The sequence below is a fragment of the Oncorhynchus kisutch genome, linkage group LG3, assembly GCF_002021735.2.
Source record: "Oncorhynchus kisutch isolate 150728-3 linkage group LG3, Okis_V2, whole genome shotgun sequence".
In the NCBI taxonomy this organism is placed as follows: domain Eukaryota; kingdom Metazoa; phylum Chordata; class Actinopteri; order Salmoniformes; family Salmonidae; genus Oncorhynchus; species Oncorhynchus kisutch.
The window spans coordinates 66,592,694-66,619,105 of record NC_034176.2 but is presented as its reverse complement, the minus strand read 5'-3'; the positions used below and the strand labels follow the sequence as shown (position 1 = coordinate 66,619,105).

The 26,412-nt window shown below is 43.6% G+C and overlaps 1 protein-coding gene across 1 annotated transcript; it reads right to left on the bottom strand.

Moving 5' to 3' along the window:
* Positions 1–1,287: 1,287 nt before the first annotated feature.
* LOC109887871 (retinal dehydrogenase 2) lies at positions 1,288–26,412 on the bottom strand. The gene is made up of 13 exons (XM_031811376.1): positions 25,334–26,412; positions 14,406–14,510; positions 13,771–13,911; positions 11,008–11,137; positions 9,530–9,591; positions 8,681–8,809; positions 8,299–8,412; positions 5,149–5,251; positions 3,733–3,917; positions 3,181–3,345; positions 2,788–2,945; positions 2,476–2,550; positions 1,288–2,276 (listed from the first exon to the last, which is right to left on the bottom strand). Exons 1-13 carry the CDS (start codon positions 25,454–25,456, stop codon positions 2,204–2,206), a joined length of 1,563 nt encoding a protein of 520 aa, XP_031667236.1. The 5' UTR covers positions 25,457–26,412; the 3' UTR covers positions 1,288–2,203.

Here is a 26,412-nt window from a genome sequence, read left to right as displayed (position 1 = left end):
TCAGACCTTTCCTGCAATCTCTTAGCTCTACGCATACAGTCCTCCCTCCTTCGTGAGTGTTCATTACACACACAGTGCCGCAATCCATCTCACTAAAGCTAAAGCATACCATGACACAGTAGAGGTCTGGGCTGAAAACAAAAAACAACCTTTCAGGAGGAAAGAAATAGAAGAGGACCGTCCTGAAGCAGACTCTGAGACAAACACTGAGACAGAAATTGATTGATAAGGTATGTGAGCACTTTGTTGAAGTTGATGAAAGGAATAGCTTCTCCACTATGTGAGGGATGACAGAAGTCCAAAACGTGGTGCTTGAGAGATAAGGAGCTGTCTGAACAGCAGGTTGAACGTCCCTGTCAGTGTGGTTTGTTTCCAAGCAGATGTCCTTAACTGGAGGTTATGTCCGTGTGTCCCTGGCCTGCTCTGATGTTCCCTGTTGAGCTAACAGAGTGCCGTAATAAGACGATCACTTTTTCATCTTCCCTTTGGAATGACTACAAATACCGACAGGGGGATTGTGGGAAAATCCACCCTGACATTTCAAAAGACAATTGCCAAGGGAAGGCTTCAGTGAAGGGTGCTCACATCTGCACAACTCCTCTCCTCCAAGGCGGCCTCTCGCACACACTCTGATTCTTAATCCCTTTCATTGGTCCCTTGGCCCTAGATCTCTTATTTTCATTCGGTCTTTGGCAAATCAAATAGCAATACTGTTTGCAAATGTATATGTGTCCAGAGAGCATAGTGTTTATAATGCTCTTGTGCAGGAGCTGCATGGAGGGACCTACCAGATGTATTGGCCTGTTATTGTTTGTGTTTTATCCTCAGGCCTACGTACTGTAGAAATATACAATTGTCTTTCATGGTATGAATGTTAAGATAAACACTATTCAAGACATTGTAATAATCACCAGAAGAGCATCTCTGTTAACTCTGTTACTGCAGTTACAGTTTAGTGTCTTCCTCCTCAGACATAACATAATGCTTGCACCAGATGCCTCGTTAAGAGAGTAAACTCCTCTTGTTTTTCACCATGAGTTACAACAGCAGCCTCGTCTTCGTCTTGCTGATAGTTAAATATGAAACGAGACTTGGGGCCCTCCCTGTCTGCCCTCCTCAGATCTCTGGCCAGAACGGAACTGTAAATTGTGCGACCTCATGAAATATCTGAGCAATATGTCAGAGCTGAGATAGCTGAGGCATGAATGTGGAAACTGAGCTTTGACACAAGTGACTGCACTATATATTACTTCCCATGGCATTGAAACAAACACAGCCGAGCCAGGATTTTGAGAGAAAAAAAAACTTTTTTTACTAAAAAAAGCTATGGTCCATTTTTATATCTTATAATTTCATAGTACATAATTGTATAAACATGAACATAAATGGACATCAATAAGAAACTTACATTATGATTAAAATACATTACTCCTCTTCTTAGCAGGTATGACTAAAATGCTTTTAAGAGGTTAACCATTTTTGTTTTCACGTTTACATTGGTCATACGTGGACATACAGTGTTAAGTGGTAAAATTTCAAATAACAACATGAACAATTAGATATCAACAATTCAAAATTCTAATTAACAGTTTCAATGGACTCATCCATTCATTTCTGAGGTTGAGCGCTTCAGTGGTCTTAGAATGAGCTGATATGCTTCCATGAATGTTACCTGGCAAATCAAAGCAATGACACATAATAACATACAGTGTGAGGTTTGACAATGATACCCCACAACACGACCACACTGCCTCCCAACACGCTACAATGATTAGCTGACATGGGGCAAAGCAGGGATGGCGGTGCGGTGCTTAAGTCTGTGAGTGTCCAACTCCTGGGGGTTAGGGGGGTTTTGGGGGGGACGTGAACAGAGTAGCCTCTCCCATCGTCTCTCCGAGTGCTTTAGTGTGGTTAGTGGAGGAGGTGGGTGATGGCAGTAGGTGGAGTATAGGTTTGGTGTGAACTTGAGACCGCCGGTGGACACCGGGCTGATGGAGACAGCTGATGTTGATGTGAGGACTGCCCATGGGAGGTGAGGGAGAGGAGTGGGCAGGGAGTTTTCACAGCCAATAGAGTTAGTTGCCCATGGTCATGGCTAGTTGGGATGATCCGTGTGTTTTACCACCACAGACAGACACCCAGAGGGTCAGTGGTGCGCCTCAGAGGAAGTCCTCCTCCACTACATGTAGTGTGGCCGGCCGCCTTAGGAGTTCTTGGCTGAGATCTTTATGGTGATGGTCTTCACCTCTGAGTATTCCTTCAGGCCACAATCCCCCCTGCAAACAAACACACACAATGTTAGTTGAAATAGATTTCTAATGAACTGTAGCAAGCATATTGTGTACAATGCTTAATTTAGGAATATTTTGCAACCAAGCTTTTCTCTATTGTAAACACACAGTTTACATGAATACTTGCCTGGCTTTAGTCACGCACTTTCAGACAGTGGGCTAGGAACCAGAAAAGAATACTTACAATTCACGCCCGTTGCCAGACATTTTATATCCTCCAAATGGACACTGCATGCTCAGGGCATTGAAACAGTTTATCCTAAATACACAAAACATACATCAAACATCAGCTTTGATTCTTCTGCATTGTTTAATAATCGTGTTGAATGGTAATGCTGGTTAAGACTGGTTAAATGAAGAGCATGCTGAGTGGAGTGTAGTTGAATACTGTATGAGCTATCGTTTAAAAAGTTACAGTAATATGAGTCAGCCTTTTATACGATCTATGGGGTTAACCAGGGACACATAGATAGTTATGATGATGAGAGGGTCTTACCAGACGGTGCCAGCCTGCATGGCTGTGGAGATGGTCATGGCTTTGGTGATATCGCTGGTGAACACAGCTGCCACCAGGCCGTACTCTGTGTTGTTGGCCCTTTCAATCACCTCATCAATAGTCTTGAACTTCATGATCTGCTGAACTGGTCCAAAGATCTGGAGTGGACAGTCAGGAGTATGTGTAAGATGACATGTTGAAACATTCCATGATGACATCCTTGCTTAGTCACACCATTAAGTATGTGGGGGGCAAGGCCATTAATAGACATTTTTACTTATTTGGAAACCACCTTCCGTAAAATCATAGGGCATGGAAAGTCATACTGTGTTTCAGTCATACTTGGAGTTGTAGTCATAATTTGTATCAGTCATTCAGTGTACCAGTCAGTACCTCCTCTTTTGCGATGCGCATGTCATCTTTGACATTGGAGAAGACAGTGGGCTCGATGAAGAATCCTTTCAGGCCCAGGGCTTTGCCTCCACATTCCAGCCTGGCTCCCTCACTGATGCCACTTTGAATAAACTCCAGCACACGGCTCTGCTGCTCCTGGCTGATCTGGTTTAAGAGAGAGACGGGGAGAGGAGAGGAGAGGAGAGGAGAGGAGAGGAGAGGAGAGGAGAGGAGAGGAGAGGAGAGGAGAGGAGAGGAGAGGAGAGGAGAGGAGAGGAGAGGAGAGGAGAGGAGAGGAGAGGAGAGGAGAGGAGAGGAGAGGAGAGGAGAGGAGAGGAGAGGAGAGGAGAGGAGAGGAGAGGAGAAAGAAAAAGGAGGAAGCAAGAAGGAGGAAGCAAGAAGGAAAGCCAAAGGAGTATATTTAACATACAGTAAATAAAATACATTATATTTGGTCATGCACATATTGAGTCGATAGCTGATATGTTTTGTCATAGAGGTTATTGTTTGACTCCTCCCTCCCTTGCAGGGTCTATGGCCCTCTATCCTCACCTGTGGACCCTGCTCCGTGGTGGGATCGAAGGGGCTTCCTACTGTCCTCCTCTTGGCCCTCTCTACACTCCTGCGCACAAACTCCTCATAGATGGGCTCTTCCACGAAGATACGAGAGCCTGCAGTGCAGCACTGGCCTGCATTGAAGAACACTCCCTGGTGGGCCTGCTCCACAGCTAGATCCACTGAGGAAGAGGAAGAAGAGGAAAAGGGGGGCTTAGTATACACTTCATTTTAGCGGTATGTGGTAGAATCTTATAACATATTGAAAAATGTTGATGAAATTCCATATGGTTCTTATAAATTACATGAATTAAAAGTGAATATCATTAAGGCACATACACTACAAATGCACAAAATATATTTTCCAATCATGGTCAGAATGTTTTCTACCACTGTCCAGCTATTCTCTGTGCTGTGCATTTGCTATCTGACACCTGAGAGACAGGCCCCTGCCGTGGCACGCAAGGGGTTAACGGAGCCCAGTGATTTATGGGTCTCGGGCTGATGCAGGCGGCCGCGGCAGGTTCCATTCCCCTGATTTACGGGCCTTGGGGAGCCCCTCTCGCGGCTGCTGAAAGCATTTGAAAGCCCCGGCATCCCCAGTTCAGTGAGACACTTAGAGCTAACATCAGAGCCATCCATCCATTGGTTTTCACAGCCCTGTGAAGCCCAGCGGAAGCTTTTGAAGATGCCAGCGCTCTCACTCCATGTGGACATATCCGCTGCCTCATTTTGCATGTCAGACTAAATTATTGGACAAAACATTGTAAATATTCCCACTCAACCCTCTACCAAGACAATATCTTTAAGGCAGGGGTTCCCAAACTTTTTTGTCCTGCGACCCCATTTTGATATCAAAATATTTTCGCGACCCCACCATGTAAAAAAAAAATCATGTAATCGGGTCTGTGACAGTCTATTACAAATCAGCCTGACAGTGCTTTTGACAGTATTTCAATCTGAAGGAAGTATGGTTTAAAGTTACTGAAATGCATTAGAAAGATATTGAAAAGTTCAGAAGATCATCAGGCATTAATATTGTATGATCTTCTGTGTAGAGAAGAACTTCATCGTTGATGATGTTCTTTTCCCCCCAGTCTGATTTATTGCTTGGTCTTGTCCACTCTAATGAGTCCTGGACGACTTGTGGGCATTGTGGAGGGAAACAGTGACGGGCTCATAATATTTTTTGGCAGCTTAAAAGCTTCAAAAGATAGAGCCAAATTTGTTGGGAAAAAAACTGAAACGACTCTGTTTATTACAACCCCAATCTAGCGCATATTTTATATCATCGTTTCTCTCGTGACCCCATTTTCAAATCAGGCGATGCCACATAGGGAACCCCTGCGTCCATCTGGACGACCACCTATGGGGAAACGGGAGGGACTAATAAAACAGTGTCATCAAACTCACAATCAGCATCTGCAAAAATAATGTTGGGATTCTTTCCTCCTAGCTCCAGCGTTACTCTCTTCAAATTACTCTTCCCAGCTGCTTCTTGGATCAGCTTGCCGACCTGGGGAGGAAACAGGGATTGGGTTTAGTTTACTCACGCACACACAAGCAGACCTGTGGCCGGATCACTAAATGGATGCAGCCATTAAATAGCTTAGCAGGTTGGTTAGGCCCAAAACAAGGGACGCACCACTGGGCCCGCTGAAACACGAGTGTGCCAAACACACAGCCAAAATATCTATTACAGGTTCTGGGAGGCTTCAGCAGGAAAATAAAGTGATGTTTCAGCAGCGAACAGCATCTCTTGTTTAATCAAGCGCAGGAAGAAGCAACCACAGGTTGTGTGGATGGCAGCAGCAGCCTGGGCTTGTGGCAAATTGAAGTACCTAACTGTGAAAAGTTGTAAAGTGGTGCCTGTTTGGTGCGATGTGGGCCTACACTGCCCTGGCTGGCAGCGCTGAATGTTGAGGACGATCTGAGGAGTTGGGAGTGTTTATGAAATAGCAGCAAGAGCTTTCCTTTCGAAATTCTCTGTTCACAATTTCTCCCTCATCAAAAGTGCTGCTCTCACCGTTATCCAAATACTGCTGAATTCCACAGCCCTTTCCCGTCTCCCTCCAGACTCACACAGTGGAGACGTGTAAAAACAGTGGTTCTCTAGTAATGCATGGCGTGAGCTCTCAGTGAAAATGAATCCCTTGTGAGTATCTGAGTCTGCCCAGCTGCTCTTATTATACTGATGTATTGTATTGACCCTAACAATATTTCTCAACACCATGAGATGAGATATACCCTTATTACATAGAGACAAGCCTGAGAAAGTGAGCGAGCAGCATTCATAACCATAAACTAACAAGCACACTTCCTGTCCACCCAGGAGTCACTGACACACATTATTTTATTTTCCAGGAGATTGAGAGAAGACCAGCGCTGGGAGAAGATAGAGGGAGTCAAGGGAGGAGGAAAAAACACATCTGAGACCCCCCCCCCCAGTGGAAAAAAATGATGCCTCATCTCTTCGCACGAACAATGTTTAGCACTGGAATGTCTCCCTTTCCCAATATTGCCAGACTGCGTTATTCTGTGTAAGGAAATGAGCAGGGCAGCCTGCTGAGTGTTCTGGTTGGAGTGGTAGATCAGCTGTGTGATAGGGACAGCAGGACAAACCTTCCTCTGGCAGTCAGGCAGCAGGCAGGCAGCACGGTCTCTAAAGCTATCCTGGCTGTCGCTGTCTTTGATGGCGGGGCTCAAGGGGTGCTGACTAACATGACGTTAGCGTGCATTCACTGAAGTGTAAAGGAGACACGCTGGGCTGGCTCCCACTAGGGCCGCTACTGTGGAGAGTCACAGTCCGGTGTGTGTGTGAGAGTACAAGGATGAGGCACCCCTGACGCAATGGCCACCTGAAAACACACCCCCCTAAAAGCCTCTACCCATCCACCCCCTCTACCCCCTCCAGCCTCTCAGAGGATGCTGTGTCCACTGTCCCCTCTCGCCCGGTGTGACTGAAACCCAAGGTGACTCACAGTCTGGGCATCTACATTCTCTCACAGCAGCGCTTCATCCACTCTGTAATTGACTCCAGATCACAGGAAACAACAACAGAGAAAGCAGTTAAAGACAACTGGCCACTTTTTGGGGAAATGTTCTGTAACCGCCGATGGTAAAAAAATAAAAAAAGAGGAAGAGGAAGAGGAAGAGGAAGGCTCGTATGTGTGTGCTGCCCGGTAGCATGTAAAGTGATGGTGGAGAAAGCCCTGTGGATGTTCATTGGTTAGGTAATGGAGCATTGATCAAATTATTAAATGACTTAAGCTCGGGCTGCATGAATGGACTCTGAGGATCAATTGAAACCCTATTCACTCTCATTAACTTTATTACTGCATTCAGATTCTCATTAATAACCGTTCAGATGATTTGGACATCTGAGTCTTTGTCATCCTTACAGTGCTTGACAGAGATGTTGCAACATTGATGTAAAAAAAAATGCAAATGAACAAATCCTGTATATTCTCCATAAAGGCCTGGATTTGATTCAACCACACAATTTAAATAAATATTTTTCTCCATAGTATGTGAGTTTGCTTTGGTTACAGTGTTTCTGTTTGTCCCCTTATCACCAAGAGCAATCTATTATGTCTGCACATGCGTAGCAGTGTTGGTGGGTGCTGAATACCACACACAAACAGTCACTCTCCTCCCTTTCTCTCCAAACAGATCTCCAGAGTCAAAGCAAAGACACTATAAACTCTAGGGCTTCTCTAAACACTACAAAACCCTGTTTCATTTACGACAGATACACGTGAAATGTACACAGGTCATTTCAAAACATAGAAAATCCATCGATTTATGGCGGTTCATAATTATGTTAAGATTACTGTACGTGCTCTTACTGCCTGAGGGGGTACATTTGTGGTTAGCAATAACAGATGTTTATAAAATGATCTAAATGAAAGGAATTGGTTGTCATTCTGACTGATCACACAAGACGGAGGAATGCAATCCAACCACAACATCTCCTAATGCTCACTGCCTAACACGGTGTTCCCTTGATCATTCCTAGTTTTCCATCAACATTTTTCCACTATGAAGGCGGCTGTTTTTCCTAGGGACCTGATAGACAACTCAATGTCTGTAAGGTACTGCAGGTTGTCACTACACTGGCTGGGACACTTATGAGCCAGTTTGTCTGTGACTGGTCTATGTATGTCAGTATATGTACAGTATGTCTGTCTATGGTGTGTGTGTGTGTGTGTGTGTGTGTGTGTGTGTGTGTGTGTGTGTGTGTGTGTGTGTGTGTGTGTGTGTGTGTGTGTGTGTGTGTGTGTGTGTGTGTGTGTGTGTGTGTGTGTGTGTGTGTGTGTGTGTGGTAAAGTCCAGCAGCAGACTGCTCACCTCTGATCCCCTTGTGGTGAGAAGTAATGACAGGGCACACAGCTTATGTAAGCCCCCATTTGTTTGTCATTTAGACTTCAATACAAGAACCCAATGTCCCCTAATTACCCAGCGCTCCATCTCTGCTGCTCTGCACATGTTGGCCACTGTGTCACTAAAGAAAGCAATAGGGACAGTGGATTATCCATCAATCGTTTTGTTCAGGGAAATTACCTCAGTTGATCCTGTGAAAGCCACTTTGTCTATGCCCATGTGCGAAGCTATCGCAGCTCCTGCCGTTGGCCCGAATCCTGGCAAAATATTGACGACTCCCGGTGGAAACCCAGCCTGTCAAAACAATATGAGAGGAAACAAGCTTAAGAGGAGAGGACAGGAGAGCCAAGCAAAACCACAGGCAGTGTGGGGGAATCCGGACCCAACCCAACCTCCCTACCAGCAGACCAGAGAGAATGGACAGAACATCAAAAAGACAAGAGGCGAGAGAGACACACTGTCTCAGAGAATGGGAGAGGCCGAACACAGAGAGAAGACATGGAGGATGTGGATAAAGAGGCTCTAAGGATTGGGTTACTGTGGTGATTGTGCTGTACTGTACCTCTTTGACCAGAGATCCGATGTACAGGCAGGTGAGGGGGGTCTGCTCAGCAGGCTTCAGGACCACCGTGTTCCCACAGGCTAGCGCTGGACCTAGCTTCCACGCAGTCATCATCAGTGGGAAGTTCCACTGTAGACACAAACACCCCCCACACACACAGGACATCAGACTCTTGACAAAGGGTGCTCACTCATACTCAATAACTCATCACTGCTCTCCCTGCTCTCCCACACATTCCATCGCTTACTCACTCATAGACTCTCACTTTCACTTGCCCAACATAGTCATGACAGGAAATGTTCTCTCGCCCTATCTATTCTCTTCCCACATCACTGAGAAAACAAGTACTTAGAACGTGTCATGGTACTGCACAGGAGGGTGTTATTTCTACTTTACACTGAACCCCAGTAGGCCTCAGCACAGACCCACACACGCTTCCTCAAGCTCTTGCACAATCAATGTTCTGTTCTTACTTCTGTCCTCCTATCCCTAGTCTCTTTCATAGTGCCCCCCCCTCTTTCTCTCTTTCTCTCTCCCCCTTCCTCCTCCCCTCTCTCTCTCTGAGCTTATACTGACATGACACAGTCTTTTTCTCAGCCTGCCAACAGATTTACCCAAATATACACTCACTGATAAGCATATCAGAGACTTCCAGGAACCTGCACAATATGTTTTAACAAAAGGACTGCCTCTGTCCCAGACCTCACAACCACCACCATCCCAACACCTTTCGTCCTATCCACCTCTCACTGCATATTGAGTGGGAAGCTTTGCAGATGTGGGAGATTGACTGTTTGATTTATCCTCTGAGACTAGCCATCTGAATAGAAAACAAACTGGCACACTCACAGGGATGATCTGTCCACACACTCCTATGGGCTCGTGTCTAGTGAACGAAAGATAGTCTCCATCTGTAGAGGAACACACAAGAACAAGGCTCGTTACTATCCTCTGCTCTAACTGGCTTTGGGAAATGAGCATGTATGAGACATTAGCAGAGCAGTGACCGGATGACACATCAAAACATCAGGTGTCCTTGTTGTGCTTTTTACCAACACAATTCATCTTGATCTAAAAAGGCAATACATCACACAGTACCATTCTTTTGTTACGCTACATTGAGCAAAATGATACGTGTCACTCTGTTAAAGTCAGGAGAAAGCAGTGGGTGTTAAGTTGGAAGGATAGTTTCATTCCTCTTACATTACCAGAGTAAAGGGAGATACATGTTGAGGGTGTGCCATGTTTATTCGTTCCCTACAACAGTAGTAATAACAATCGCTATTGAGTGGTAGAAAACTGAACAGTGTTTATTACAATAGAGTTATGTGATGTTCATGAGAACAGGATGGCTAAGGCTTCAGCTGATGAAACATTGCTCCATAGAGGAGGAGGAGGAGGAGCTTGGACCTGGAACTAAGGCCCAAGGGTGGACTGGCCAAGTGCTTCATCTTCCCTGGTGGCCAAGATAAGAACATCGCTGACATCTCAACATCATCCAGGCCACAGAAACAGGTCTATTTGTTTGTTCTGTAACACTGCTGCACATTGGAATAGTGCTCAAGCCAAATTCTGAACTAGCTGAGGACTGGCTGGGTTTGGTGAAGAAACACAGGAGGGGCTTGAAGAGCGACCAGACCACAGTGCTAGTCTCAGGAGGTTGTCAGTACTAGTACTGCTTTCTTAGGTCCTCTGTTTTCTTGGCTACTAAACAATGACTTAACATGCCTATTAAAAGAGTGTGGATGACTTATATAGACTCCCTAATGCCAGGCCCTCAATGACCAGACCACATCTGGTCCTCAGGTGGGTCCCTGAGAACCAACTACTACCCCAACACCACCCCAGCCCACCCAACCCCTCGCCCAGCTAATGGCTGCTCTATGACTGAGCCGCGGAGTGGCTGTCCTAACTCCTATAGACTCCCCGTTGCGTCGTTTTCAAACGGCTAAATTAGGCAGAACAGCCAGCGGCCCTCGCTCTTTAGTCCTGTCACTGGGCTCCACTGGTGGCAGTCTCAACAGGAGGGCGACCATTAAGGCTCAGATTTACAACTGGCCAGGGAGCAGCCATGTTTACCCTCACATCACCTCTGTGCCCTCAGCACAGCCTATCTCCTGTCCCGCAGGCCCCCAGAGAGAAGCCTGGTGCTCCGCTTATCTGCTGCTAGCTAACTAGTCTTCACCTGGCACTGGCAACCACCACATACCTCTGACCTGTAACATTCTGCCTGGGTTCTAGTTCGTTGAAATTGAAGAGAATAAGAATTCAATGTGCTATTGGCTACATAACGTACAGTCAGGAAGCCTGAGTTGGAATAGACTTACCCATTGGAATGGACGTTCCATGGATCTTGTCTGCGTATCCAGCATAGTATCTGAGCGTCTTTATGGTTCCCTGGAGGTCCACAAACAGGGTGGGCAGGAAAGGCTTCCCACTGTCCATGGACTCTATAGTCTGGAGAGAAATATATATTAAAACACAATCTTTGTCTTTTTGTTTTTTCCAAGAAACAGTGGGTCTTAACATTATCTCCGGGGGGAAACGTGATACTAAAATAACATCATGCTACAGTGCCTATAAGTTATAAATCATCCTTTAAGTCTTAGGGTTATTAGGTTGATTTAACACTATTATAACCACATGGGCAAAAACGTAGTGCTTTTCTCCAGCATATTTTAAAACAGTCCCCTTGTTTTGACATGTCTCTTTCACAATACGTTTGTTTAAAAAAAAAATTGTAATATTAATTATTCGAAGCACATGCTTTAAATTGAAAACATCTATGTTAATGTAAAGTGACATAGGATGTCTAGAAAGGTGCCTAAAAGAATCAAGTTATTATTATTATTAGTATTATTATTTACAGTAAAGAATTTACACATTTATATTTTAAGGGGGTCTGGTATTATGAAGATCCTTCTCTGATCTTCCATGGTACATTACATGGCCATTAATATGGAGTTGCTCCTCCCTTTGCTGCTATAACAGCATCCACTCTTCGTGGAAGGCTTTCCACTAGATGTTGGAGCATTGCTGCCGGGACTTGCTCCCATTCAGCCACAAGAGCATTAGTGAGGTTGGGTGTTGGACTATTCGGCCTGGCTCGCAGTCGGCGTTCCAATTCATCCCAAAAGGTGTTCGATGGGGTTGAGGTCAGGACTCTGTGTGGGTCAGTCAAGTTCTTCCGCACTAATCTTGACAAACTATTTCTGTATGGACCTCGCTTTGTGCACGGGGGCATTGTCATACTGAAACAGGAAGAGCCTTCCCCAAACTTTTGCCACCAAGTTGGAAACACAGAATCATGTAGAATCTCACTGTATTCTGTAGTTAATTTTTCCCTTCAGTGTAACTAAGGGGCATAGCCTGAACCATGAAAAACAGCCCCAGACCATTATTCCTCGTCCATCAAATGTTACAGTTGGCACTATGCATTCGGGCAGGTAGTGTTCTCTTGGCATCTGTCAAACCCAGATTTGTCCTTTGGACTGCCAGATGGTGAATCTTGATTCATCACTCCAGAGAACGCGTTTCCACTGCTCCAGAGTCCAATAGCGGTGAGCTTTACACCACTCCAGCAGACACTAGGCATTGTGCATGGTGATCTTAGGCTTGTGTGCGGCTGCTTGGCCATGGAAAACCACTTCATGAAGTTCCCGACGAACAGTTATTGTGTTGACGTTGCATCCAGAGGCAGTTCGGAACTCGGCAGGGAGTGTTGCAAATGAGGACTCACGATTTTTACTCGATACACGCTTTAGCACTCAGAGGTCACATTCTGTGAGCTTGTGTGGCCTACGACTTTGCGGCTGAGCCGTTGTTGCTTTTAGAAGTTTCCACTTCACAATAACAGCACCTACAGTTGACTGTGGTAGCTCCAGCAGGGAAGAAAGTTGACGAACTGACTTGTTGGAAAAATGGCATCCTGTGACGGTGCCACGTTGAAAGTCACTGAGCTCGTCAGTAAGGCTATTCTACTGCCAATGTCTGTCTATTGAGACTGCATGACTGTGTGCCCAATTGTATACACCTGTCAGCAACAGGTGTGACTGAAATAGCCGAATCCACTAATTTGAAGGGGTGTCCACATACTTGTGTATATACAGTTCCTTCGGAAAGTATTAAGACCCCTTGACTTTTTCCACATTTTGCTAGGTTACAGCTGTATTCTGTAAACCCAAAACAGGTTTTTAGACATTTTTGCAAATTTACATAAATATTCAGACCCTTTACTCAGTACTTTGTTGAAGCACCTTTGTCAGCAATTACAGCCTCGAGTCTTCTTGGGTATGACGCTACAAGCTTGGCACACCTTTATTTGAGGAGTTTCTCCCATTCTTCTCTGCAGATCCTCTCAAGCTCTGTCACGTTGGATGGGGAGCGTTGCTACACAGCTATTTTCAGGTCTCTCCAGAGATTTTTGATTGGATTCAAGTCTGAGCTCAGGCTGGGCCACTCAAGGACAATCAGAGGTTCTCCAATCTCCACAGAGGAACTATAGAGCTTTGTCAGAATGACCATCGGGTTCTTGGTCACCTCCCTGACCAAGGCCCTTCTCCCCCAATTGCTCAGTTTGGCCATGCGGCCAGCTCTAGGAAGAGTCTTGATGCTTCCAAACTTTTTACTCTGACATGCACTGTCAACTATGGGACCTTATATAGACAAGTGTGTGCTTTTCCAAATCATGTCCAATCAATTGAATTTACCTCAGGTGGACTCCAATCAAGTTGTAGAAACATCTCAAGGATGATCAATGGAAACAAGATTCACCTGAGTTCAATTTTGAGTCTAATAGCAAAGGGTCTGAATATTTATGTAAATAAATATAAATTATTATTATTTTTAAATTAGCAAAAATTTCTCAAAACTTGTTTCTGCTTTGTCATTATGGGGTATTGTGTGTAGATTGCTAAAGATGTTTTATTTATTTAATCAATTTTAGAATAAGGCTGTAACGTAGCAAAATGTGAAAAAAGTCAAGGGATCTGAAAATGTTCCTAAGGCACTGTATAGTGTATGTTTCTTTGAGCATGTTGCTAAAACGAAGAAGTCCGGGATCTGGACTTAGAGCATTGTGGTAAACTCACTGCTAGATACGCACTGTCCCTCTCCACCAGGTCAGCCAGTTTAGCCAGCAGTCTACCCCTTTCTGACGCATCCATCCTCCGCCACACTGAACCAAGGGTGAAGGCCAGCCGGGCCGCCTGCACCGCCTTGTCCACATCAGCCTGTAGAAGAGAAACAGTTTAATGAAATGAATCAGCCTGCGGTAGAGGAACAGAGAAACTGTATCCAGTATACAGTTTAATGATAGAACCTAATCCAGTTAACAGGTGTTTCTCCACCTCCACTGAGACAAATAAAATGTGTCTGTCTATTCCGAATGATACTTAATGGATCTTCCATTAGCATGTTTAAGGCTTGTTCTGCTTCAGTTATTCCACACAGAGGTGCTGATTTAGGGAAGGAGAGGAGGAACTGCCGAGCCAGAGAACCAAACCACATTAGACTAAACTCCCAACCCGTTTGCTTTCCTTATTTTTTGGACACATAACTCACACATGGACAATGCATGAAGGAGGTGGTAGGAAACACGTGTGGAAAACCGAAGCATAGCTCTGTATAACAAACATCTAATCCTCAAACACTGTGTTTTCATTTCTGAAAATATAATATATGGGGAATACAGAAACTACAGATGTGTTTTTATTTTCTACAATACCTTCTCTGCTTCTTGGACCTCACAGATCTGCTCTCCGCTGGCAGGGTTGTAGACTGGGAAGGTCTTTCCGCTCACAGAGTCTTGCCACTCATTGTTGATGAAAATCTGAAGGGAGAAAAGATGCAGCGTTCAGTGCACAGGATGGAGAGGCCCATGTGAGAGGGAAAATCTGGTTCTAGGAGCAGCTCTGTTTCTCTCCAGACACTATTCAGCCATTCCTGCTCTAAAGAGGCACGGGGCCCTGGTATACTTTACATTATACTTGTGCAGTTTTCTCAACACACAAATTCTCAATCAAGACAGAAGTATTTATCTGATCAAATTAGAAATGTGCTGTTAAAAAACATGATGTGTTTTATGATTAGATTATTGGGATCAGTTTGAGAGGGAGCATAATTGGAAGGTTGATGTCCAAAGTGAATCATTGGCATTGTGTGTTATATTGTTACCGTGGCGCAAATAAACCAATAATCTATTCAGTAACTAATTGTAGTTCCTGATAAAACAGTCTAGTGAGAGTGAGCCTGGCTCCTACCAGTGCGTCTCAGTTCTTGTGTAAGGGAGGGAGGGAGGCAGGCAGGCAGGGAGGGAGGGAGGGAAGGAGGTAAAGGGAAGAATCTGTGAAAATATGGACAGAGATTCCTGCCTGCCCGGCATGGCTCTCTGGGGAGTACTCCAACATCCAGACAAAGAGGTGGGGGAGAGATAAATCCCTATCAGACACTAGACACCCCCTCAATCTCTCACACACACACACACATACACATATATACACACACACACACAGAGAGAGACACACGTTTCACAACATCGCTGCTCGTTTATGAGATCATAAAACACGGGCCACACTTGGTTTCTGAGATGCGTTAAAGCAAGCCGTCCGTTAAACAACCACCTGGGATTCCAAACGGACTCTTTTCAAGCTCGATAAAGACCCAAAGAAAAATACATGTTTAGACAAAAAACAGAAATGGGACATATCTCGAGGAATTGGCCTGAGTGAATGTGTTTAATAACAGTCATGTGAGCTTTAAAAATTAAAAAATAACAAACTGGTGTGATTTGATCATACAAATGTGACGGATGTCTTATGTAAGAGTAAGGTAAATAGAAGCTGTCTCAGTCCCGTTGGCTTATTGACATGTTTGGGTCTATCACAGCGCCTCCTCAGACACTGTTTTTAATTGATGTCAGTCTGTCTGATAGATGGGGTGTTAAGAAAACATCTGCTGGCTTAAATCCTCCTGTATACACATCTGCTCTTACCATACATTTATTTGAGAGGGAGAAAAGATACACTGAGAGCAGAACTGAAAGCAGGGTTCAAGTGTCCCGCTGGCCCAGGCCTCTCTAGCTCTACAACATGGTTACCAACGTAAACTTAGAGGCTTAAGTACAATTTAATTGGCTGTAAACTGTGAGGAGTGTTTACTTTAGGGCAGGTATAAAATGCCAGCGTGCTTGGAAACCATTGAAGACTCAGCACACAGACATCACTCTCACTCCCTTCCACTCACTCTCTCCTGCAGTTGGCTGCTTTACAAGAAGAACCTTGCACATGAATAACTCATGTTTGAGTGTTTTAGGTGTTCGGTATCTGCCTGTACCACTCTGTGGGCCATACCATACAGCCTTGTACACCACTTCAATGAATCTGCATTAGCCTGCCCTGAACGCTTCCTCACACACACAACAGATAGAAACAGGATCACTGAGGTTCCTCGTCCAACACATCTAAGCACAGCACACAAAGTGGGCCCACAGCCATTTCAGACAGCAGAATCAACACAGGCCCCCAGTGGGCTCTCTCCCATCCACAACCCAGTCACAACCCGGCCACAGCTCAACCTTCTCAGTGAGTTCTCTCCCAGCCACAGCCCAGCCTTGTCAGTGAGTTCTCTCCCAGCCACAGCCCAGCCTTGTCAGTGAGTTCTCTCCCAGCCTATCCAAACCAAGTGTTCTCAGGCGCCTTCCATCGGGGGCCACCTTTAATCTGACTCTCATTAAGAGCACTTCATAAAAGTGTCAGTGACGACGAGGAGCTGAGGGCCTGCTACAAAAACAGAAAGCCCTATAGAGCACGGAATTAGTTTTAAAATTTATAGGGGCCACTGTAGTGGAACGCCCTAAATCAGGGGAGCCCCCTGAAAGCCCTGACAGTCTGAGCAAGAATGCAGTCCGTGGGTAGCTTTATGCACGGCGTAACCCCTCTCACAAGGCACCGCCGAAGGAGAGGGGATAAAACAGGGGAACAGTGGACCAGGCCGCCATCTAAATCATGGCTAGAAAAGGACAACCATCAGCCACCGTTTGGCTCGGCCCTCTCGGGGCTCAGGGGGCTGTTAGACTTTTGTCTCGTCCCATTCAGAGAGTTGATTAAGACGACAAGGCTGAACACTAAATCAACTCTCAACGTTTCTTAAAATTGCTTTTAGGTTCATTTAGAAACTAAGGGAAAAAAACAAAGATGGAAACTCAAGAGCAAAAGTGCAAATTTTGAAATGATGTGTTTTCTTTTTGTTTTTCCCATCCCCCCGTGGTGTCCTTGCTCTCACCACACATGGCGGTTTCATTTGTATACAAATCCTTATTCCCATATAAGTACTCACTGCATTTGATAATGAGCCACTATAAATAAATTGACCATGTCTTAGCCCCAATCAAGTCTAGCAAATTGAATAAAATAACTGCTACAGTACTAGTCAAAAGTTTTACGATTTTCTACATTGTAGAATAATAGTGAAGGCATCAAAAATATGAAATAACACATACCGAATCATGTAGTGAGCAAAAAAATGTTAAACAAATCAAAATATATTTTAGATTTTAGATTATTCAGAGTAGCCACCCTTTGCCTTGATGACAGCTTTGCACACTCTTGGCATTTACTCAACCTGATTCATGAGGTAGTCACCTGGAATGCATTTCAATTAACAGGTGTGCCTTGTTAAAAGTTAATTTGTGGAATTTCTTTGAGCCAATCAGTTGTGTTGTGACAAGGTAGGGGTAATATACAGAAGATATCCGTATTTGGTAAAAGACCAAGTCCATATTACGGCAAGAACAGCTCAGATAAGTAAAGAGAAATGAAAGTCTATCATTACTTAAAGACATTAAGGTCAGTCAATATGGAACATTTCAAGAACTTTGAAAGTTTCTTCAAGTGCAGTCGCAAAAAAACATCAAGTGCTATGATGAAACTGGATCTCATGAGGATTGCCACAGGAAAGGAAGACCCAGAGTTACCTCTGCTGCAGAGTTACCAGCCTCAGAAATTGCAGCCCAAATAAATGCTTCACAGAGTTCAAGTAACACACACATCTCAACATCAACAGTTCAACAGGAGACTGATTCACAGGAGACTGTGAACCAGGCCTTCATGGTCAATTTGCTGCAAAGAAACTACTACTAAAGGACACCAATAAGAAAAAGACACTTGCTTGGGCCAAGAAACACGAGCAATGGACATTAGACCAGTGGAAATCTGTCCTTTGGTCTGATGAATCCAAATTTTTGATTTTTGGTTCCAACCTCAGTGTCTTTGTGAGATGCAGAGTAGGTGAACGGATGATCTCCGCATGTGTGGTTCCCACCGTGAAGCATGGAGGAGGAGGTGTGATGGTGTGGGGGTGTTTTACTCGTGACACTGTCATGGCACACTTAGCCAGTATGGCTACCACAGCATTCTGCAGCGATACTCCACCCCATCTGGTTTGCGCTCAGTGGGACTATCATGTGTTTTTCAATAGGACAATGACCCAACACACCTCCAGGCTGTGTAAGGGCTATTTAATCAAGAAGGAGAGTGATGGAGTGCTGCATCAGATGACCTGGCCTCCACAATCACCCGCCCTCAACCCAATTGAGATGGTTTGGGATGAGTTGGACCGCACAGTGAAGGAAAAGCAGCCAACAAGTGCTCAGCATATGTGGGAACTCCTTTAAGACTATTGGAAAAGCATTCCAGGTGAAGCTGGCTGAGAGAATACCAAGAGTGTGCAAAGCTGTCATCAATGCAAAGGGTGCCTACTTTAAAGAATCTAAAATATATTTTGATTTGTTTAACACTTTTTTGGTTACTACATGATTCCATATATGTTATTTCATAGTTTTGATGTATTTACTATTATTCTACAATGTAGAAAATAGTGAAAATAAAGAAAACCCCTAGAATGAGTAGGTGTGTCCAAACTTTTGACTGGTACTGTATGTCAGTCCCAAAACCTGTTTTAAGATGATAACTGATATGAGAAAGCTATATGTTGTGTGTATTGTGCAACTAGGAAAGAAAACAAGTGGTGGGATCTAGACCTCTCACAGTACACCAACATGAAGACAATTGCTAAAAATGCATAGAACCTTTACACTGAATTAAATCAATCGATTTGTGTTTACAAGGAATTGCTTCAAGCTGTGTGGTTTCTTATTATTTGGTAAACACGCAGGCCATTTTGGTATTACAGAAAGTTGGCAGAGTTTATGCTCCCGGTGCAGCCGTGACATCTGATCCTCCTACAACACAGAGAGAGAGAGAGAACTGCCTGGCGTGGATGGGAACTGGACAGTCTGCAGATAGGTCAACACTTTATGCATGGGCCACAGGACAGCTGCAAACATTTAGCAACCCCCATGTTTTTCTGTTAAAACTGTCAATCTCACAGTGCTGACAGTACTTGTCTGTTTGGCTGATGAAATGATGAGACATGCGCGCATGAAGCCAACGACAAACATAAGGGCTATAGAATACACATTTCTGATCACATCAGCGTGGCTCTATTATTCACTGTAAAGGGCACAACATTTCAACATGAAAATATGCTCTGCTTATCTACAACATGCTCTCAATGCGATGGGACTAGGTGGTTATCATCTCGACCAAGCAAAAGGTAGATATACAGCGGAGTCCCCTGGGAATACATGTGCAATCAGCAGACATTGAGAAACTAAAGAGTAATGTTCCATCAGATCAGTGAAGTCAAAGCGCAGTCCTGCTGATCCATTTCTCATCTGCCACTGTGCTCTCTCTGGAGGCTGCTCCACAACTGCACTAGGGAGTGAGGGCAGGCAGGGGATGCCAAAGTACTCACTGCAGCCAGCAAAACATCTGTTTGGCCTCTAGCGTCTTCTCATGGCTCACACGCTTAAGGAATATTTAATGGGACTCATTTCTCGTCCATTTCTGGGAGGCAGGAGAGAGTAAAAAACATACATACATATATGTTTATACACAGCAGGCCAAGATTCCACAGCCAGACGTATCCTGATCAGGGCACCTGCAGCTTTCGTCTGCACAGGAAGTTTCATATCCTTTCCTATCACAGGACCTCTATTTCCGCTCTGTTTTCTGGATCTGTTTCAAGACATTTATAATTACTACTGTTTCAAGCGAGGGGAGGGCATGTGAAACTGGAGCCCAGTTGGTGTTTTTTCCCCAGTCTTCCTGACACCAAAGAACTTTCATGTTTTCCATTCACACACCCGGAGACAATGCCACCCTGCTCTACTGGGTGTGGAGGGGATGACCCCGCTGTCACCGACTGGCAAACATCTTTGTCTTGACTGTGTGTGTGGTGAGAAAGTTTAATCTTTTCCCCCTCACTCCTTAACAAGAGAAATAGAAATTCAATAGGAAACTGTGTTTGAATATGAATTGTCATTTGTTCAAATGGATGGAACATGCGGGAGTTGGAGTTGGGCGGCACAGCCTCTTCTAAGCAGCCATGTGGTGCCAATGTCTACAGAGTCTGAGATTGACACTTTCACTGAGGTACACTGAGTTTGTCTTTCAATCAGCTGTATCATCTGTGTAGATTTCAAACATAACATTTATCCTAATTTAATAAATATCTGTGTTAAAGAAAAAACCTAATTTCATAAAATAATATTGTGGATATCAAATCCCAGATTTTCATAAAGAGCATAAGCCTTTAAGACTGAAAGACTTAACCATACTTTTCTAAGGGTTCAAATGATCAAATTATTACATTGATGTAAGAATATAATATTCTATGCTTCCACTACATTCTGTCAGTGGGAGAAATAACACAAATAAATGTAATCTGGGTAGAATATAACTACAGTGATCCACTAGTGATAAGGGGTGACTGGGGCCTGGTGACTATGACTTCATGTCTGGCAGACTTCTGCTCTCTGTGTATCTAAGACTCTCTAGAGGGGAGAGTTTTTTTTATGGATATCAGAGGATTTATGGAGCCAGCAGTTTTTCACAATGACACCATAAGGATTTACATGTTCCATGTCAACCGGCCTGAAGACTTAAGGTATAGAAGTTAATGGGATAACCTCCCTGTCACCAGACTTCCTTAAAGAGTGATTAAGAGACAGGCGACGCGATGTTGACGCCTCTGCTCAGATGATAATTTACACTCACTGCACAAACAGCCATTTCACACCGACGTACATATTCATGGTACCGCAAGCTCACCCTGTCACAACCAGGGATGTGTATAACTACTTTTGTGAGTGTGCGTCTTAGAGAAAGAAGGGGGGAGAGTGTGAAACGAGAAAGAGAGGGAATCGGAGAGAGAGAGAGAAGAAGAAAAAGAGAACACTCGCTGTGCTAGTTGTGATAAATCATTCAGGCTCCAAGTATCCTCTACCTTGGGGTTTGTTTGATGTTCATCGCAGTAAGATGGTGGTTTTGAAGTGAAAAACTCCAGAAGTGCAGGTCAGGCTTTGGCAAGGCAGGGCACTGACCCACACTGTGAGACAGGCCCATAATTTACAGCCCAGTGGACAGCACCTAGCATTGGGGAGCCCCAGCCTTCATCTGTACTATCTCAATCAGTGACGGATTGATGGGGCCTCTTCCATTCATCCACACTGACTGACTGACTGACTGGACCTCTCCTCACAGATTAGTTTACAAAACTCTTCCTCGCTTCAATAGACAGGTTATAGGTTCCTATTAGGGCCAAAAGTGTCAGCAATTGCACAATGAGTTAACTTAAGCCAATCTGGAAAATAATAGCCATTATTTATATTGGGGAGCTATGTAATGAGCAAGGCAACTGCGTCTAGTTAAAGTCTGGTATGTTTGAACATTGTGAAGGTTGCATATGAATAGCTATTCCTGTTTTCAATGCATTTGACACAGTTGAAAATTAAACCCTATTTGGATTACGGTCCAAATTCCTGTACCAGGATTCACTGATTTTACAGTCCTCATTCCCCACAGTCTATGTATGTTTACAGGTGTAGGATCTTAATTTGAGCACCCTGTTGCAGGAGAACTGCAATGCAGGAAATGTAAAACTTGTGGTGTATTTGAGGTTTTGAAAGGCTTCTGAAGTTTGTAATATCCACTTTGAAATGTTCGACTTGATATTCCCTTACGAAAAATTGATCAACCCCGACAAAAATGTCCATGAATTATAAACCACATAATAATTCACATCTCCTGTTGCTGCAGGATTATTTTCTCAAATCAAGATCCTACATCTGTATTAGTACACTAGACTACAACTGTGCTACAATGACTCCAGTTACCATTAACTTCAGTTACTTATGTCCTGCTGACAATGAGGAATCCTTGCATAACAGTTTTGTAGTAAACAATGAGAGAAAAAATGTCTATAACCTTGGCCGTTCAAACATTATTAAGTGTCATACACAATAAGTATCAATTCAAACACATTTTGTGAACTCAACTTTGCATTTCCAGGTGTCTCTCTCAACAACTTGAAGGAGAATGTGCCAGAAATGCTCCTTCCCTCCATCTCTAAAGATTTATTCTTCTAGGTGTCTGGTTTAACGACTCCTAATCATTGAGCGGTGTGAGAAGCCACCCGGGCCAGAGAAATCACTCACTAAAACCCTGAGAACACTGGCTCTGTCTCCATTCATTAACTATACACCACACAGTTGATCCTTCTCCTCTCTCTCCCCGCTCTGCAAAAAGCTAAAATCATCAATAAATGCCCATCAGGGTAGGCTAATTTATGGCTTCCTTCGTGGTGCTATCAGCCCTGCGGACTACCTCACAGACGGAGAGCTCTAAAGCCGACTCTCCTGTGACCATTCAAATGCTATGTTTTTATACTAGCTTAGTGTCTTACTACCCAGCTGGTTTCAGGCCACAAGCTATGGTGAAGTGGGGGTAGGGTGGATGGAGGAACCGAGACCCGAGCACCCTCTTTTTACGGCTGTAGCTACAGGAGAGCGGGGGTGTGAAAAAGGGAGATTTGTTTTTTATAACAAAGCAAAGGGAGACCTGAGCAGACCTTGAAAAGTCTCACTGATCTGCACAATCCCACGCAGGGAGGGAGATCGCTTAACTGACACGTTCACACAAATGTCTCTTTGACGCCAAACAGTTCATGGCTCAGTGAAAGGGACAAGGGGCAAAACGTCTATGGAGATGACACCTCTCTATCTCACACCTCTCTACAGTCACTGTTGGTGCTAAACATACTATGGGCATATCTTCAGGGACACACTATTGGTAACCTTCGTGTGTAAAAACAAAACTGTTGACTGAAAAAAATGCATGCCCAGTCATGGTGACTATCTCAAAGTGTATTCATATTCACTTATCAATGATCATGTTTTACAGTAAGTAGAAAAAACATCAACATACTCAAACTCGTGTGAGACCAAGGAAACAATTCTAACCCTGAGTGTAAAAGGAGCTGCGTTACAAGCATGTTCATTCTCAGCTCTCTACTGGACATCTGGCTGCAAAAGGCAGAGGCACATCACACAACTAACCTACAAGGAGTGGAAGAATGCGTAGGGCTACACAGAGAGCATGCGCCCACAGTCCAGAAGGCCAGCTCTCTCCTAGCTATAGACTCTGCTCGCAGTGTTCATTCTCCCCCTGGCAGGCAGGCGGTGGGGTGGATAGAACATGAACAGGGTGTGAGGAGAGGAGCGCCTGCGTCAAGGGTGGCCATAAATCAGTGATCTCCTGCCCCCCATGTCCACCAAACCAACAGGGACTGGAGGATTCAAATTCCTGGGGGTTAATTCACCAAGGCCTGCGCTCCCTAAAGGTTCTCCTATACATTCCACACTTTGCGTGCATTCTTTTAAATAATACTAAGCATTAGGGAGGTAGAGAGAGGGAGAGAGGGAAGCAGAGCTGATAGCATGACTGTGCACATAAGGCAGGCATGGTAAACCAGCTCTCCTCTTATGGCGAGTAGACCACTGTAAGTTGCTTGTTGCCTCAGCGAAGTGCCCTTTGAACTTACAACAACGAGGTGTGAGGCTAACACTGATCATAACACTGTACTCACATATTGCGCTGTTATGGAGCTCTCCTCAATAAGGAGTGCCCTTTACTCACACTCATGGCAATAAAAGCATTGGATTTCAAACTGCAGAAGCGACCATGCTATAGCAAACAGACAAACATCCACATATTATACATGTTCAGATGGTGACTCTACAGTCTAGATGGTGACTCTACAATCACTCTCCTAGTGATTTGATTAAGTGTATACTAGCATTAAATAAAGGGGAGTTTAGAAATAGCCTATACTGACATCACAGGGCCTATATTATTCTCATTAATGTAATCCTCAAAATGCAAGCATAAAATGTGTAAACAATAATGACCAAAAATATGACACTTTCAGAGGAAGCCCTTGGAGTCTGATTCCTGCTATTGCTGTGTAGGCCTAATTAAACGCCCACAGAGCCCATAATAACGAACCACAAGTGTAAACGCACAAAAATAAATTGAAATACCATTCAAATAGAATTTATAGGCTATAGTGTACACATAAAAATAAAATATTGTGATTGAAATAGGTCTTCTTCACATTTCATTGAGTGTTCTTGCTAATTTTGCATGAGGTCAGAAGAGTCAATCGGACTTCTAAGGACAATAATGGACCAGAGCACCAAGACTTTGCAATTAATTCCGTGAATCTAATAACTTATTCTGAATCACAGTGAAATTAATAGAATTTACAACATGCCTAAGGCGTTCTGAAACCAGCTAAATTGCTTATTACAGTAGGCAAAGAAACCAAAACCCTCCTCATTTTATGAGGAGGTTGAATAAAATTAGTTTAAATACATATTTTGAAACGGAAAAAGCACTTAACATAAAACATAATAATATGGCTATAAAATGTATATCAGCCCAAACCATGGACTTTTGCAAAAACAAAAATATCTTCCAAAGTGAATATTTTCAATTCAACCGTCTTTTGAAATTATAGGTGTGAATGAATCTACACTCATCACAGCAACACGGTAATTTTTCAAATGTTATGCAAGTGATATAAGATACATGGGAATCATGTTTCTAATCAATAAATAGTTAATAACATGCGATTATTAGCAATCACATAACGGTAGGTTAAGGGACGTTTATTCTATCTGGACAGAATTGCATAACGGCAACATTCTATCTGAAAAAATGCTGACCTTAACTAAATGACTGCTGTCACCTGTGATAAATACTATTCATTGTAGCCACTGCAGATGACATACAGACTACATGAGTCATGGTGAATATAAAAGTGAAATAAAAACCACCTGTGCAATATAATTATGTTGGCAGCACTGTTAATCATTCAAACATGCCTTGGAGATGACACTCGATGTGGCCGTATGTGATAACTTTTAGAAAAGGTTCACACATACTGTACGCCACATGTTGATAAGCTGTATTCTATGCTATGAGTTGAGCAATGAATGTGAGCAAAGATCTGAAACTAATTTTACCACGGTAAATCCAGAACTTGAATGAACATTTTAAACCTGACTCAATCACCTGTACTGTGAGGAAAGACATTGCCTAAATTGGGCAGTTCCATACTTCGAAAATTGTGCGCTATCTATCATCTACAGACAAATACCTTTGGGGGGGAAATATTCTGCATACGAGAAGAGACATGGTACATTGAACATTATATGTGACTCGAAGTAAAAGTTCAAGTTGTTTCACAGACCTTGGTGTACTTGATATCCGCGTTGGGCACCGGCGAGGGCATCAGCTGGAGAGATGCCATGAGCGCAGCGGCATCGGCGTCGGTCTTCACTTCACCAGGGAGTTCGATTTTACTGGATGTCATCGCGCCTGCCTCCGTGTGTCTGTTGCAGATGCGTCTTCGTTTTTTTCTACTGATTTCTGATTAGGACTTTGGAATCCTTCCTGTGTTTATAACCAGGTGTCAGCCGCAGTCCATTTTTATTGGGTAGAGAACAGGGCCGTCCTCCTGATAGAATTAAAATCTAGCCTAATTTACATAAACGAACCCAGCCATCCATGTTGAGGAGGGAAAGTACTTATCACAGTGTCTCTCGTTATAAGTCAAAAGGAAACGCATTGAAATCGACACGATATCTGTATTGAATAGATAGACCCAGTTTAAACACATTGACTTACATTTAAGATATTATAATGAATATACTAATACAAAATGTGATCAGAGTAAGATGTTATAATTGAAGAAGTGGTGCTTGTGGTATTTACGAGATAATTAAACACCTTGGTAAATGGTAAGTGTGAAAGCAATTCCTTAAACGACTATTTAATAAAAACAACATGCACAGACTTGAGCTGTAAAGACTCCACCGTGCGCCTTTAAGTAAACGAACCTTCTTTATATGAGACTTGAGTGAAAGAGATATTCTGAACTTTTTTCTCTCCAGATATGGGTCTATAATAGGCAAATATATAGAGTATTTTTAAGTACCCGGATCATTATTTTGTAGCTAACACTTCAATCTATTAATGAAATACCAGTGACCTTATTTCCATTAAAGGTGATAAGAAGCATAAGAATTAATCCTGATGCTGGACTACTTAGAACAAACCCGAATGACATCATGTATTTATTCTTCAGCTACACTTGTCATATTTAAGTGTGATGTCTATGAATAAGGTCCGTTTGCCACACATTTCATCAACTCACCTGTTACACCATCCCCACAAGGTCTTGAGATGTTATTTAGTGTGGATTTAAAGCTATCACTATTATTTCCTAGTCTGTTGATGAGAGGCATCTCTCCTGTGGTGATAATTCCC